Source organism: Juglans microcarpa x Juglans regia, chromosome 3D (assembly GCF_004785595.1).
Source record: "Juglans microcarpa x Juglans regia isolate MS1-56 chromosome 3D, Jm3101_v1.0, whole genome shotgun sequence".
Taxonomy (NCBI): domain Eukaryota; kingdom Viridiplantae; phylum Streptophyta; class Magnoliopsida; order Fagales; family Juglandaceae; genus Juglans; species Juglans microcarpa x Juglans regia.
This window is the reverse complement of record NC_054598.1, coordinates 28,297,515-28,310,872: the sequence shown is the minus strand read 5'-3', so window position 1 is coordinate 28,310,872 and position 13,358 is coordinate 28,297,515. Positions and strand designations below refer to the sequence as shown.

The 13,358-nt window shown below is 40.3% G+C and overlaps 2 protein-coding genes across 2 annotated transcripts; one reads left to right on the top strand and one right to left on the bottom strand.

The window, feature by feature from the left end:
- Positions 1 to 965: 965 nt before the first annotated feature.
- LOC121253936 (E3 ubiquitin-protein ligase SINAT5-like) lies at positions 966 to 7,719 on the top strand. Its single transcript, XM_041153865.1, has 3 exons — positions 966 to 1,630; positions 5,199 to 5,585; positions 7,038 to 7,719. Exons 1-3 carry the CDS (start codon positions 1,364 to 1,366, stop codon positions 7,398 to 7,400), a joined length of 1,017 nt encoding a protein of 338 aa, XP_041009799.1. The 5' UTR covers positions 966 to 1,363; the 3' UTR covers positions 7,401 to 7,719.
- A 368-nt stretch (positions 7,720 to 8,087) lies between these two features.
- LOC121253935 (pentatricopeptide repeat-containing protein At3g49240, mitochondrial) lies at positions 8,088 to 10,365 on the bottom strand. The gene has a single exon (XM_041153863.1). It carries the CDS (start codon positions 10,265 to 10,267, stop codon positions 8,288 to 8,290), a length of 1,980 nt encoding a protein of 659 aa, XP_041009797.1. The 5' UTR covers positions 10,268 to 10,365; the 3' UTR covers positions 8,088 to 8,287.
- Between the last annotated feature and the right edge of the window lie 2,993 nt (positions 10,366 to 13,358).

Genomic DNA, 13,358 nt, shown 5'->3' with positions numbered 1-13,358 from the left:
TTGATACGGACATGACATCAAGGACAGTGCAGCATGTGATGTGAATTCTTCCTAGTGAGAATCACGAGGGCCATGCCTCTATTTTGTTAGCTTTGATTCCCATTATCACTGAAGATTGAGATTGTCTTCATGGCAAGCAACGTGTACTAATTAAAAATATGTTAATCGGACCAACAATAAAAAATCATCATCATCATTTGCGCCACTTGCAAATGTACTTACATGTTACATGCATAACCATTATATATGTACATGTGTGTGTATATATATAATGTGATATGAACAATATTTTTATGAATAAAAGCAATAAAGTGAACAGAATCATATGGCATCGTTGATGCCTATGGTGGTGTTAATCAGGTATTATCCACTCAATCATTAGTACCATCTGTATTACCAATAGCTTGCTCATTACTCTCTTTTGTCGAAAAAATAAAAAATTATAGAACCGAGCTCAAATCAAGTCATGAATATATATAATATAGTTCTATTTTCAAGTCGGTATATAAAACATGTCATCCATATTACTTAAATGATAAAATTTGATTTGTAAAAATTAAATTTTAAATTATTTTTTTTTCAAATCAAATTGTGATACGAAAGTCTTTAGTATGTGTTGTTTACACCGGCTTATAATTAAACTTTTTTATATATATATAATATTTAAAAATTTTAGGAAAATAATATATATTATTTTCCTAAAATCATTTTTAGGAAAATGATATTGTAAATTTGAAAAAAACAAATGTATTAAAAAAATGCATGAAAAAAAGGGATAAATAGCCTTTCTCGGTGACTTCTCTCGGAGAGGTAGCACTGTCCAAAAATCTATTTTATTACTGTTGTCTTTCTAGAGGAAGAATACGTAACTACATATTTATTATTGGAGATGTTTTCTGTTACTGACCTAATTAATTCCTTATTCCTAATCTTAATGAAAGCCATAAGAGGGAAAGGAAAACAAAAATAGATTGATATTCCTAATCTCTCTCTCTCTCTCTCTCTCTCTCTGGGGAAAACAAAAAAAACAAAAACCCAAAAGAAAAGAAAGGAACTTCTACTTTGGGAGGGAGGGAGAGAGATCGTTCGGTTCCCTCCCATTCATCAATTCATCTATCCAACCTGTCATTCCATTCCATCTCCCTCCCAATTATCCCACTCTCTTCCTCTTTTCCTTCTTCCTTTGAATTTTATCAACAAAACAAAGGAAAATAAAAGAAAGAGAAGGAAATCGGAAGGAGAATAGGAAATACTCAAAAACCTATTGGATATCTCCATCTCTCTCCCCTCTTTTGTTGGGGGATGAGACTTTGATTTCTCTGATTAGTGGGTATGTTTGGGTTTGTGGGTTTGCTGGGTCAAGATGGACTTGGACAGCATTGAGTGCGTTTCTTCCTCGGATTTTGACGAGGATGAGATCCACCACAACCAACAACAACATCAACAGCACCGTGGTCTTCATCCACATCCTCACCGCCACTCCGAGTTTTCACCCTCCAAGCCACGAAATGGCATCAACATCAATAACGCTAACATTGTGGGTCCCACGGCGATTGCACCGGCCACCAGCGTCCACGAGTTGTTGGAATGTCCTGTCTGCACTAATTCTATGTACCCACCCATCCACCAGGTCTCTGTCTTCTCTCTATCTAATGGCTCTCAAGTCTAATGTGGTTTTGTTCGTGCTCTTTGCACATGGGTTTTGCTTTTGTTATTGGCAGATTGTTCGCTGCGTTTTAATTGTAGGATTTGGCGGGGATCGATCTTGGGTCGGATCGATTGCGCTTGTAGAATTGAGTTTGTGATTGGGATATTTCATAATTTAGTAATTTGTTGTTCAGGGAATTCGTGATGGACATTGATGAGCTTGGGATGGGTTTTAGTGGATTTATGTGGACCTGAGTTTTGAAAGACTTGAGATAAAGTGGTGAAGACAATACGCATTGAAGCACGTATCTATATGCAACTTTTTCTAAGGCGATTTAGAGGAGCAAAAGCTCCCTTCAGGGCGGCTTTCTTTGTTTGGACAGTTGCCCTATCCTTACTTTGGATTATTTAAGGAAGAAACATGTTATGGTGATAGAGTGGTGCTGCATGAAAGAGAAATGGGAAAACCATGGATCATCTTTTATTCCGTTGTGGTTTCCCTATTAGCGTGCTGGGAAAGGAGGTTTCATTATCATCATAGTGAGACCATATGGAAAATAACACAAGGTCCAGAGAAGACCTTAAGGCTTTCTTTCAATTCTCTTTGTCATTGGATGACAAATAAATCACAAAATGATGAGGATTGAAACATATATCTAAATGGTTGGAGAAGTTCTTGGCTCCCAAGAGTAGCTGATCACATTGTCTTAACAAGTGCATTCCTAGTTCCTAGAAGTTTGTGGGCCTTGTTTGTTCATGTTGAGAAAATGAAATTCGAAGTCTGTTGCTTGTAATAATTTGTCTTAATTATTAAAATAGTTTTAGTTGGTAGCCATAAAGTTGATCTGAAGTCAATGGTTGGATTAATCTGCCTGTATCAAACTAGTGCCTAGGGGTGTTGTGAATATTGGTTGGCTAGAATTCCAGGATGCAGGGTGACAACTTCATCGATGTACTTAGGACTTTCGTTGGGGTTGCCATTCAGAGCAAGAGCTATCTGAGATGACATGCTCGAGAAGTGGAATGTTTTTTTTTTTTTATAAGTAAAACTTTATTAATATCAATAGGCATAACCAAGTACACTAAGTGTATTCAAGAGAGAACACCTAGCCCATAAGGGTGTAACACCGACTATCGGTCTTTCATGTGTCACCTGTGGCAAAAGGCATTCCATTATGGATGTCTCTACGCCGATACCCGACGTAGAACCCCCTTCAAATAACCCGGTTTTCCTTTTGACCCACCACACTTTCCTGGATCTGGTTATAAGGATAGGGCTGAATCCTATTTTCCGTTTTCCTTTATCTGAGTTTAAAGGATTCGAGCCTATCTTAGGCTTGTTTCTTATGACCTTGTTGCCTCCAGTAGAAAGCAAGTCTATTTTCGTAGATGAGAAAGCGAAAGCTGCTTTCATCTCGACAAGCTAGGTTTCCATCTCCTTGTATTGTGCATCACAACAAGCTGATTCTAAGCTTGTGTGATCTGCAGGCCACTTTCACAGTTCCCCTCACTCTAAGTCACTGAAACATGACCCGTCTTCAGAGCTGCCAAATGTAGTTTAGCAAGATGGAGTCTACTCTCTTTATCAAAAGGAGGCTGACTAACTCCGGTCAAAATCCCTATATCCAATTTGTCCACCTACTATATGTCCCTATTCAATTTACCAGCTAGTGTGGCCAATTATACGGAAAGGCCTTAGAAGGATTTTTTATGGAACGGAATTGGCAATGAGCTCAAGCTTCATCTAATTTGTTGGCCCAAGGTTTCTCTGCTGGTACCACCAGGAGGGTTGGGATTAAAAATTTTATGGTGTTTAACCATGCCTTTTTTGGGATAGTGGCTGTGGTGCTTTGCTAACAAAAAGGGAGGCATTATGGCGATCAATGGTAGAATTAAGTATTACATGGGGAGGTTGGAGCCCTGATGAAGTGAACATGTCTTATGGAACATATGGAAAAACATTAGGGTTAGAGATTTTCTCGAACTTTCTCATTCAATGTGGGAGACAGGGAGATGATAAGTTTTTGACATGATATTTGGTGTGGTGATCAGGCATTGAAGGTTGTTTTTTCAAAGTTGTTCAGACTTTCCCTCAATAAGGAGGCTTTGATGGCATATTCCTGGAAGCTTTTCAACAACATTAGAATATGGAATCACTTTTATTTAGTCAGGCCATGACTAGGGAATTAAAGCTGTTTTCTTCATTCTTCAATTATTTGTACGGTACTAGGTTAAGAGGTGGGGACAGGATAAGATGTGGCGGGCCTCATCCAAAAGAAGAAAGTTTGAGGTCAGAACGTTTTATCATACCTTGCACCTTATAGGCATACCTTTTTCTTGTAAATATATATCAAGGGTGGCATTCTTTGTGTGGACTGCAACATCAGCAAAGACTCCCACTATGGACAAGTTGAGAATGCAGAAAAGTTTAATAATAGCTTGGTCCTGCATGCATAAAGAAGAGTGGGGAATGAATAGATCATTTGTTGCTGCACTGAGAAGTTGCTAGGAAATAATAAACACTTAGTTTTGCGACTTCTTGTTTTGATGTTGATTGGGTGATGCCTTACAGGGATGTAGATGTAGAGTTGTTGGCATGGTGGTTGTTGGCATGGTGGAGAAGCCGTAATATTGGCAAGCATGGAAGTTTGGATTATGGTTCTATTACGCCTCGTGGTTGGAATGAATGTAATGCTCGGAATTTTGAGATTGTGAGAAGACAGTAGATGATCTTAGATACATAATGCTAAAAATTCTTTTTGCCTGGGTGTTGGCTCAAAATAGTATTGGCCCTTCTAGCTATCCTGGTTTGATGTCTCTTTGTTTCCCCAACTATGGATGCTTTCTTTTTCATACACCCTATATATGTACATAGGCTGCATCCCTTTGTGCTTTTTAATGAAGTTATCAGCAGTCTTTTTGGAATTGCGCTTTTCCATGTAGGTTTGATAAGTTGACCATGGAGAGAAATGGGCGGTACTTTGAAGATTGGGAGCGTTCTTTGGACGCGCTCAAAAGATCCTCCTACAACACTATTTTTCTGGGCTAATGTTATTGACTTCAATAGGATTAGTTTTCATGATTTTCTTATATCCATTTTTAGTTCCTAAATCATAGAGAGGGGTTCTCTTTGTATACCTCCTGTCTATTTGGATTATGCCTTCCCTCTTCCATTAATAAAATTTTATATTACCTATAAAAAAAATTTACCATTGAAGAGTTTTATAGAACAATTTGCTGGAAAAGATACTATTTATGGGGAGCCATTGGAAACCATCCCATGAGTATGCTGAAGTTAATAGAGTTCACAATTTTTATGGAGGGAAAAATAATGGTAGCTAGATTTTTTTAATAAGTTATTCCATGATGAAAAGCTTATCAGTGTTTTCTTCCAAGATGGCCTTTATATAATGTTCACAGTGTTGTTTGGGAATGTACTAACTGATGCTGGCACAAATTAAAGTATACGTTAGAGTATATGTTTCTGAGAGATTTATTGCTTGTATGTCTTAGGATGAACTCCTTTTTAAATAACAATGTGCCTTTTGTAGTGCCACAATGGACACACACTTTGTTCTACATGTAAAACTAGGGTGCACAACCGGTGCCCCACTTGTAGACAAGAGCTTGGAGATATTAGGTGTTTAGCCTTGGAGAAGGTGGCTGAGTCACTTGAACTGCCCTGCAAGTTTTACTCCTTGGGATGTCCAGAAATATTCCCTTACTACAGCAAACTTAAACATGAGGGAATGTGTAACTTCAGACCATATAATTGTCCGTATGCCGGATCAGAGTGCTCTGTTGTTGGGGATATTCCTTTTGTTGTTGCTCATTTGAGGGACGATCACAAGGTGGACATGCATACAGGATGCACATTCAACCATCGCTATGTGAAGTCCAATCCCCGGGAAGTGGAGAATGCCACTTGGATGCTCACTGTAAGTGTTATAATTGCATATATATTCTTTGGTTGGATTTTCATAATAATTTACTTGTTCCCATAATTGTTTTTCAAAGATGTTGTACGAATCAAGCTTTTGTAGAAATAGCTAGGGGACTTATATTCTACAGTAAATGTAATAAAGTGATGTACTGATGATATAGACTAACTACCCGTGCACTTGGGTGGGTTATGAGGATTAATAAAAAAAATTTATAAAAAACAAATGATATAGACTAATTTTTATGATCATCATTCTTTAGAAGGACATTTTCAGGCCGTATTGAAATGCCTTGTATGATTTGTTTTTATTATTTGCTTTAGGTGGCAATCTTTAGATTTTTTTCAGAAAATGCGCAGTTCAGCTAACTTGACTGCAAGATATAAGTCAAATAAGGATTTTAATCCTTGTACTATGTAATATTTTAACTGTCCCTGAATTGTAGAATATATCAATTGTTTTGGAAACGCGTCAATATTACTCGAGTGTCACTATATGAACAGTAACTAGTATAGTGCTTTTGTTTGTACACAGAAAAATATGGAGGAAAATAACACTAAAAAAACATTAGTACTATTGACGGTAAAGAGAAATATGCTAGGGACCAAAATGTTTTGTGTTGCTATCTTTTACATTTATAATTTTCGAAGTTGTATTTTTTGTTTTTGTTGCACCATATTAGCCGTTGTCTTGATTAATTTTATCATTTATTCATTTAAATAATATATTATCTTTAAAGCAAAGTTCCTGTTGAGCCATGTCATCCACTCTTGCATTAAATGACCATGCTTTTTCCATTTAAAGTTAAAATAAGTATATTCTGACTTTATCTGTTGGTCCCATTTGGTGTATTTGGAATGAGAGCAACAATAGAACCTTCGAGTATCCCATGGAGGAACCCAAGAACGTCTTTATCAACACTCTATTCCTCTGGAATGTATCTATAGATTTTAATGTGCTGTTTGCATGAATGTTTAGTATATTTTTCTCCTTCTAGACAAGGTGTCTCTCTTGTATTCCCCTATGTACTTGAGTTATGTCTCTTGCGCTTATCAATAAAGAATGTCAATTACATCAGCAATTGTTGAAGTACTGAACAAAGAAGCAAACAGAGAGTGAATCTTAAATCAAGGATCTTTTAGCTCCCCTTTATTATTTTATCCAATCTTCTAGAAATTTATATATATTTTTTGACAGTTTATATAACTAAACATGTATTCTATTGTTTCTGTCTAGAGTCTTTCATTTTCATGTATTTCTATTACCATATTGGATCGACCAAAATCTAGAAGTCCATTCATTGATGAAATTTTATTTACTAGACATTAATTTTTAAAATAATCCCCTGACCTGCAGATTCTGGTTTACATTTCACCTGTAGCCTGTGTACCAGTTCCAATGTACTCCAATTACCTGAATCTTACGGTCTTGGCTGCTCTATTTTGTCAGGTCTTTCATTGTTTCGGTCAATACTTCTGCCTTCACTTTGAAGCCTTCCAGCTTTCCATGGCCCCTGTTTACATGGCATTTCTCCGTTTCATGGGCGATGAGAATGACGCTCGGAACTATACTTACAGCCTTGAGGTCGGTGCAAATGGCAGGAAACTCATATGGGAGGGTACACCAAGAAGTATCCGAGATAGCCATCGGAAGGTCAGGGACAGCCATGATGGTCTCATTATCCAAAGAAACATGGCTCTCTTTTTCTCTGGTGGGGATAGAAAAGAGCTGAAGCTGAGGGTTACTGGAAGGATATGGAAGGAACAACAAAATTCAGACGTTGGCGTGTGCATTCCAAACCTCTGTAGCTGAAAAAGATGGTTTTGAAGGCATCTAAAAGTTTTTATGTTATGTATTTTATTGTAACTGATTCCATTTGTCTGGTATGTTGCATGGATGGAAGTATGTATTAAGGAGCTGTGAGAGGCGAGTTTTGAATGTTGGACCTGCTTTGTGTCTACTGCAGTGTCTGGCAATTAGCAAGCCTCCGGGTGATGTCTAATTTGTGTCTAATTACTAATAAGCCTGCTCGTGAAGGATGCTATGTGAGCATATTGATTCTGACTCTCACTGCTTCTATTTCTATATTTTGTAATTTGAAAATAAAAGCCGGAGTGAATAAATTCGGTCATTTTCATTTTGCCTCGAGAAACTTAGCACCCCGAAGACTTTTTTCTATAAGTGGAGGATGATGAATAAAAGGATGATAAAATAGAAAGGGATTTTAAAAATCAAAGACCATGACTAATGCAAGTGTTCGGCTTTAAATGAACAAAAGCAGCACTCCCTAACACGGATTCTGCAAAAGGAAACCAATGTTGAGACTGATGAATGAGATTGTGCCAAGCAGCGTGGAATGAATTATGAAACACAGAGATTCAATGGTGGTGTAGATAAAGTCACAAAGTAGCCAGACACTCATCAGCGTGCCATCCATTAAATTAATGACCATAAAAAATAAGCAAAATCCACCGACACTAAGAGAGGATTTAAAACAAATGAAGCAAATAAACCATATCATTTCCCAATAATTATAATTGTACAGAATTTGACCATAGTAGCAGATGACATGAGGTTCATATTTCATAAGTATGTTGATGAAGACAAGGAACACAAAAGACGATCATTTCTCCTTTAAAGTCATCGCCAATAAAGTTTCACAGTAAATTTGTTACCTGCTCAGTTTGCACCATCACTCACTAATTTGTTTCTATACCAGCTGAACCCACCCCTTCAGTAACTGCTTCCACTGCTGATTTTCCATCAGCATCTACAGAAGGAGTTCCACCAAAAATCTCTTCTTGGCCACCTTGCGCTGCTTCATTTACAGAAGCAACCTCAACAACATTTCCATTGGCCTCAGCAGACTCTGTCTCACTATCCTTATTCCCGAACAACTTAGATGGAAGTAAAGATGATACGGCAGCTCTTGCACTTCTCTTGGCTGCTTCTGCTGCTTCAATCTCCTTGGCCTTAGCCTCAGCCTCCTGCCTTTCCTTTTCCTCAATAAGCTTCCCCAAATCATCCTCCCTCCCTTCCTTCCTCAACTCTGCTTTCACGAATTCCTGCAACTCCTCATTACACTCAACCCCATCGTCATCCAACATTGTATCAACCACATTAAGCACTTCATCCAATTTCCCAGCCTCGCTCAATGCCTTCATTATAAACTCATAGCTTGCCACATCCATCTTGAGTTTCTTCACCATAAGATCAAAAAATGACTTTGCCTCGTCTATCTTCCCAACTTTAACCAATCCATCAACCAAATTATTATAAACCGCCAAGTTCGGCCTCAAACCTGTCTCAACCATCTTTCTAAAGTATCCAGCTGCATCATCCGCTCTGTCTTCCTTGAAACAAGTATCCATCAATAACACATATGTAAACTCATCCGGATTCACCCCCTTCTCACCCATCTCCCTATATATCTCCTCGGCTTCACCCAACATTCCATTATTACACAATTGCTCGATCAAATTATTGAATGACAAAGTATCCGGACTACACCTATACTCCCCCATCTTCCTGAAAACATCAATGGCGTCCTTAAACCTCCCTTCGGCACAATAGCCATCCACCATCACATTAAAACTCCCCAAATTCACTGCCAAACGTCTTGGTGGGTTGTGCTCACCAATCATCCTATCGAACAACTTTAAGGCCTCGTCAAACTTCCCATTCTTGCTCAACGCATCCAACACAGAGTTATTCGCAATCGCGCTCATCTTCACCTTCGAGCCCTCCCCGAGCGCCTCCTCATAACACTCCATGGCCTCCTTCTCCATCCCCCTCATGAAATACCCCTTCATCAAGCCCCCATATACCACCCCATCCTCCACAAACCCTCCCACCTTCTCCTTCAGTTCCTCAAAAAGCCTAAAGACGCCATCTGAATCCCCGCTCCTCACACACCCAGTCATCAAATAGTGGTACACAATGGGATCGGGCGCGAACCCTTTGACCCCAATTTCCTCTTTCAACTCCATGGCCTTGGGGAGCCTCCCATTATCGACCAACCCTTTGATGAGAATGCGGTAGGTGGTGGGAGAGGGATTGATTGGGGCGTCGTTGATGAACTGGCGGTAGTGTTCCAAGGCGGTGTCGGGCTTGCGGCAATCGAGGTAGGTCTGGAAGATGAGGTTGTAGGTGATGACGTTAGGGGCAATACCGGCCTGGGTGATGAAACGGTGGAGGGAGAGGAGATCGGAATACTTGGACTGGCGTAAGAGGGCGTTTAGCACGGAATTGACGGTGAAGATGGTGGGGCGGCAGTTAGAGTAGACGGAGTGGCGGGTGTAGAGAGAGGCCTCGTCGAGGTCGTTCTCCCGGATAAGGGAGAGAATGCGGTTGTGCAGGTTGAGGCGGTTGCCGGAGAGCGCAGACACGGTCTCGGGAAGCTTGGGGGAGTTTGGGTTTTGTGGGATTTGGGATTGTTGGGGTTTAGTGGATTGCTGAGCTTGGGACTGGGCGCGGTTGAGGGAGGAAAGAGGGGGTTCGATGCGGAGACGGCGCTTGCGGCGGCGGCGTTCTGCGGCGGCCTCTTCAGGGGAGGAGAAGGACAGGGAGCGGCGGAAGGAGATGAAGGAGGCGGCGGCGGAGGCGGAGGGTGAAGGGTGATTGGGTTTGGCTGCTAAGGTTTTGAGATGGGTGAGGAAGACGGGTTTGGAGAGCGCCATTTTTGTGGGTTTTGGAAAGAGAAGAAAGGAATGGAGACAGATAGGGTTCTGAGAGGGTTTAAAGTATCAGAAGGGGAAGGGAATAGGGAAGTTGATATAGATAGATAGGGCCTCTTTCCAACATTTTTCTATCTCATTTATTTTCTGGGCTTTTTGGCCTGGGCCTTATCATCCTAACTTCTGAATCCCATTTTCAAATTTCCCAAAAATACGAGTAAGACAAATTGGTTATTTCTTTCAAGTTGATGTTTTCACTTCGAGTGAAATTATATGGATTGAGAAGTGATCTCATCTTATTATTATAATTTTTTTAAATTTTTACATAAGATATAATAAATAATTAAGTTTTTCAAATCTTAAAACAATAATAATATTAAAAAATAATATTCTAATAATATTTTATTCAATTCATCTAAAATCATCACATCTCATCTCTTAATCCAAACGGACCCGTATGCACAACTTCACTCACAATATTAGATTTTTTTAAATCGAGTTTTCGCTAACATGTCAGCATGTATGGTTATGTTCAACTAATATGAATGAAATTATAAGTACTGTTAATGCCAAAAAAATCGCAAAATATGCCAGAACTGGAGAAAGAGTCATTTTCGGCCCATTGAGGTAGTCCAAAGACTAGATGAGGTGGTTGGAAACTCACGATGGCGGTCCGGAGCAACGGTACGATACCCGTACATACATCCATAATAGTGAATAGAAAATAAATACAAGAACTATAAATAGAGATAGAGACACACAGATTTACGTGGTTTGACACATGGTCTACGTCCACGGGTCGTTTGGAGGGTAAATTCACTATAATATGAGTATTTTACAATCTCTCATAGTCTCTCCTATCTCTCTGTACAATGGAAAAGATGATATTTTGGAGCTCTTCTTCTGAGGTTGAAGATGATCCATGTGTTCTCTCTCTCTCCCCCTCCCCCTCGCTCAGCTTTCTAGAAGTCCTTTTTATTCTAGCTCCTTGTGTGTCAAACTTGTTTTCTCTAATTTCTCATATTTCTCCCTTTTTTCCTAACACCTGCCTTTCCCCTTTTCTCTTGTCTCCCATGTGTATCTATCTTTTCTCTCCCTTTCTGCTCCTCTTTCTCTTTCTCTTCCTCTTCTCATTTGATATTTATTTTTCTTTGTTTCCTTCTTGTCTCCTCTCACTTGCCTTCTAATGATGTCCTTTTAACGGGCTGGGCCTAGTATGAGCCTATTATTTTTACCCTATTCTATTGTCTGTGATTCTTAAAGTCAATTTGCTTAAAAAGAAGATTTTGAAAATCTTTAAGTTAGATTGCGATAGAGATAGTCTGGGGAAAACTGTAGAAAAATAAATTTTGAAAGCAGGTCCCTGGTTTTCCATTTCTTTGTTAAGAGAGATTTCCAAACGCGAAGCTCGGCTTGGAGCTTCAGGCGGGAGATGTACTCGACCATGCTGGGCGTGAACGGGGAGCTTGGCTTGGAAGGGAGATGTACTTGATCGCGCTAGGTGCAAATGCAAAACTTAGTTTGGAGAGCTAGGCGGAAGATGTGCTAGATCTCGCTAGTTGCGAGTGCTAGGGCTGTACAAGAACCGGTAAATCGACCGAGACCAACTCAAACCGGCCGCCAGAGCTCGGAACCGACCGAAACCATTTTTTGTCAAAACCGACATCCAGCAGTTCGATCCCAGTTTGAGGTTGGACCGTGCTACTAAACCGACCGATAGTTTAATTTTTTTTTTTTAAAATTATACATATATGAAACGATGTTGTTTCACTTAAGTAAGTGAAACGACATTGTTTTGGGACTTAGTGTTTGAAAAAAATATAAAGGAAATAACGAGCCAAACGGCGCAGTTTCACCCTAAGGTTTAAACACTCGTATTTTTCTTCCTTCTTCTTCATTTCGCTTCTAAGTTCTCATTTCTCCTCAAGATGGAAACACCGCCCCCTCTCTCTCTCTCACAACGCACGCAGGGCCACCTCCGTCGCCATATCTCTATCTCTCTCTCTCAAATCGCACCTCGCATCTTTCTCTCTCTCATCGCGGCATCATTGCAAGCAACACGAAGTTCTCTGTCTCTCACGGCGGCATCATCACATGCAGGGCCACCTCCGTTGCCATCTCTCTCTCAAATCGCACCTCGCATCTCTCTCTCTCTCATTGCGGCGTCATCACACGCAATGCAAAGTTCTCTGTCTCTCACGGCAGTGTCATCACATGCAGGGCCACCTCGGTCGCCACAGAAGACGTCAACGGACCGCCCTGAGTTAGGGTGAGACTGATGTTGACGGTTTTCTCCCTCTTTACTGGCCAATTTCGATCGAGATTTACACATTTTCACGATTTTGGTTGAGTTGCGGTTTTGTCCAAAAACCGCACCAAATGATTCAGTTTTCACTCCTAGCTAGCACAGAGCTCGGCTTAGAGTTTGTTTGTATGGACGTGGCTTTCAGTGCAAGGGTCAAGCAGTCAAGAGACTATCATCGCCCATAGCTTGCAGCGAGTATAGGGCCCTGGCTTGTATGCAAGAGTCAGGCAGTTAAGGGACTTGCACTGCCTATGTTTGTGGTGAGTCTAGGGATTCGGCTTTGTACGCAAGGGTTAGGCAATCAATGGACTGTCACGGCCCGTAGTTTGATGTGAGTCCAAGGACTCGGCTTTGCTGAACCTGTGGGTGAGGGTCGAAGCAGTTAAGAGATTTTCATCACCATTGTTTGCCGCAAGTCAAGAGACACGGTTTTGCTGAACATGTGGGCGAGGGTCAAAGCAGTCAAGGGATTGTTTTCGCTGTTATTTTCCACCAATCAAGAGACTCAGCTTTGCCAAACCTATAGGCGAGGGCCGAAGCATTCAAGGGACTATCATCCCCATTTTTCGCCGCGAGTCAAGAGACTCGGCTTTGAGTTTGCTTGTATGAACATTTGCCTGATAGGTTGCATGAGATAGTTTACTGTTAGCAAAGAGTGTATATTCTTTCGATTGTTTTTGTTTTCAATGGCATTAGTAAATTGCCACCCCTTGATGTGAATTGTTGTTGGTGTTCCCATTAAGTGGTCTAAGTGGTCAAGAAGCCCATCGACCCCTAAGGTCCATCTCA

Excerpts from the sequence above, each read along its gene's own strand:
- LOC121253935 (XM_041153863.1), bottom strand. The coding sequence starts at position 10,267 with ATGGCGCTCTCCAAACCCGTCTTCCTCACCCATCTCAAAACCTTAGCA.
- LOC121253936 (XM_041153865.1), top strand. The coding sequence starts at position 1,364 with ATGGACTTGGACAGCATTGAGTGCGTTTCTTCCTCGGATTTTGACGAG. Across the intron at positions 1,631-5,198 it reads TGTACCCACCCATCCACCAG|TGCCACAATGGACACACACT; the intron begins GTCTCTGTCTTC and ends TGCCTTTTGTAG. Across the intron at positions 5,586-7,037 it reads ATGCCACTTGGATGCTCACT|GTCTTTCATTGTTTCGGTCA; the intron begins GTAAGTGTTATA and ends CTATTTTGTCAG.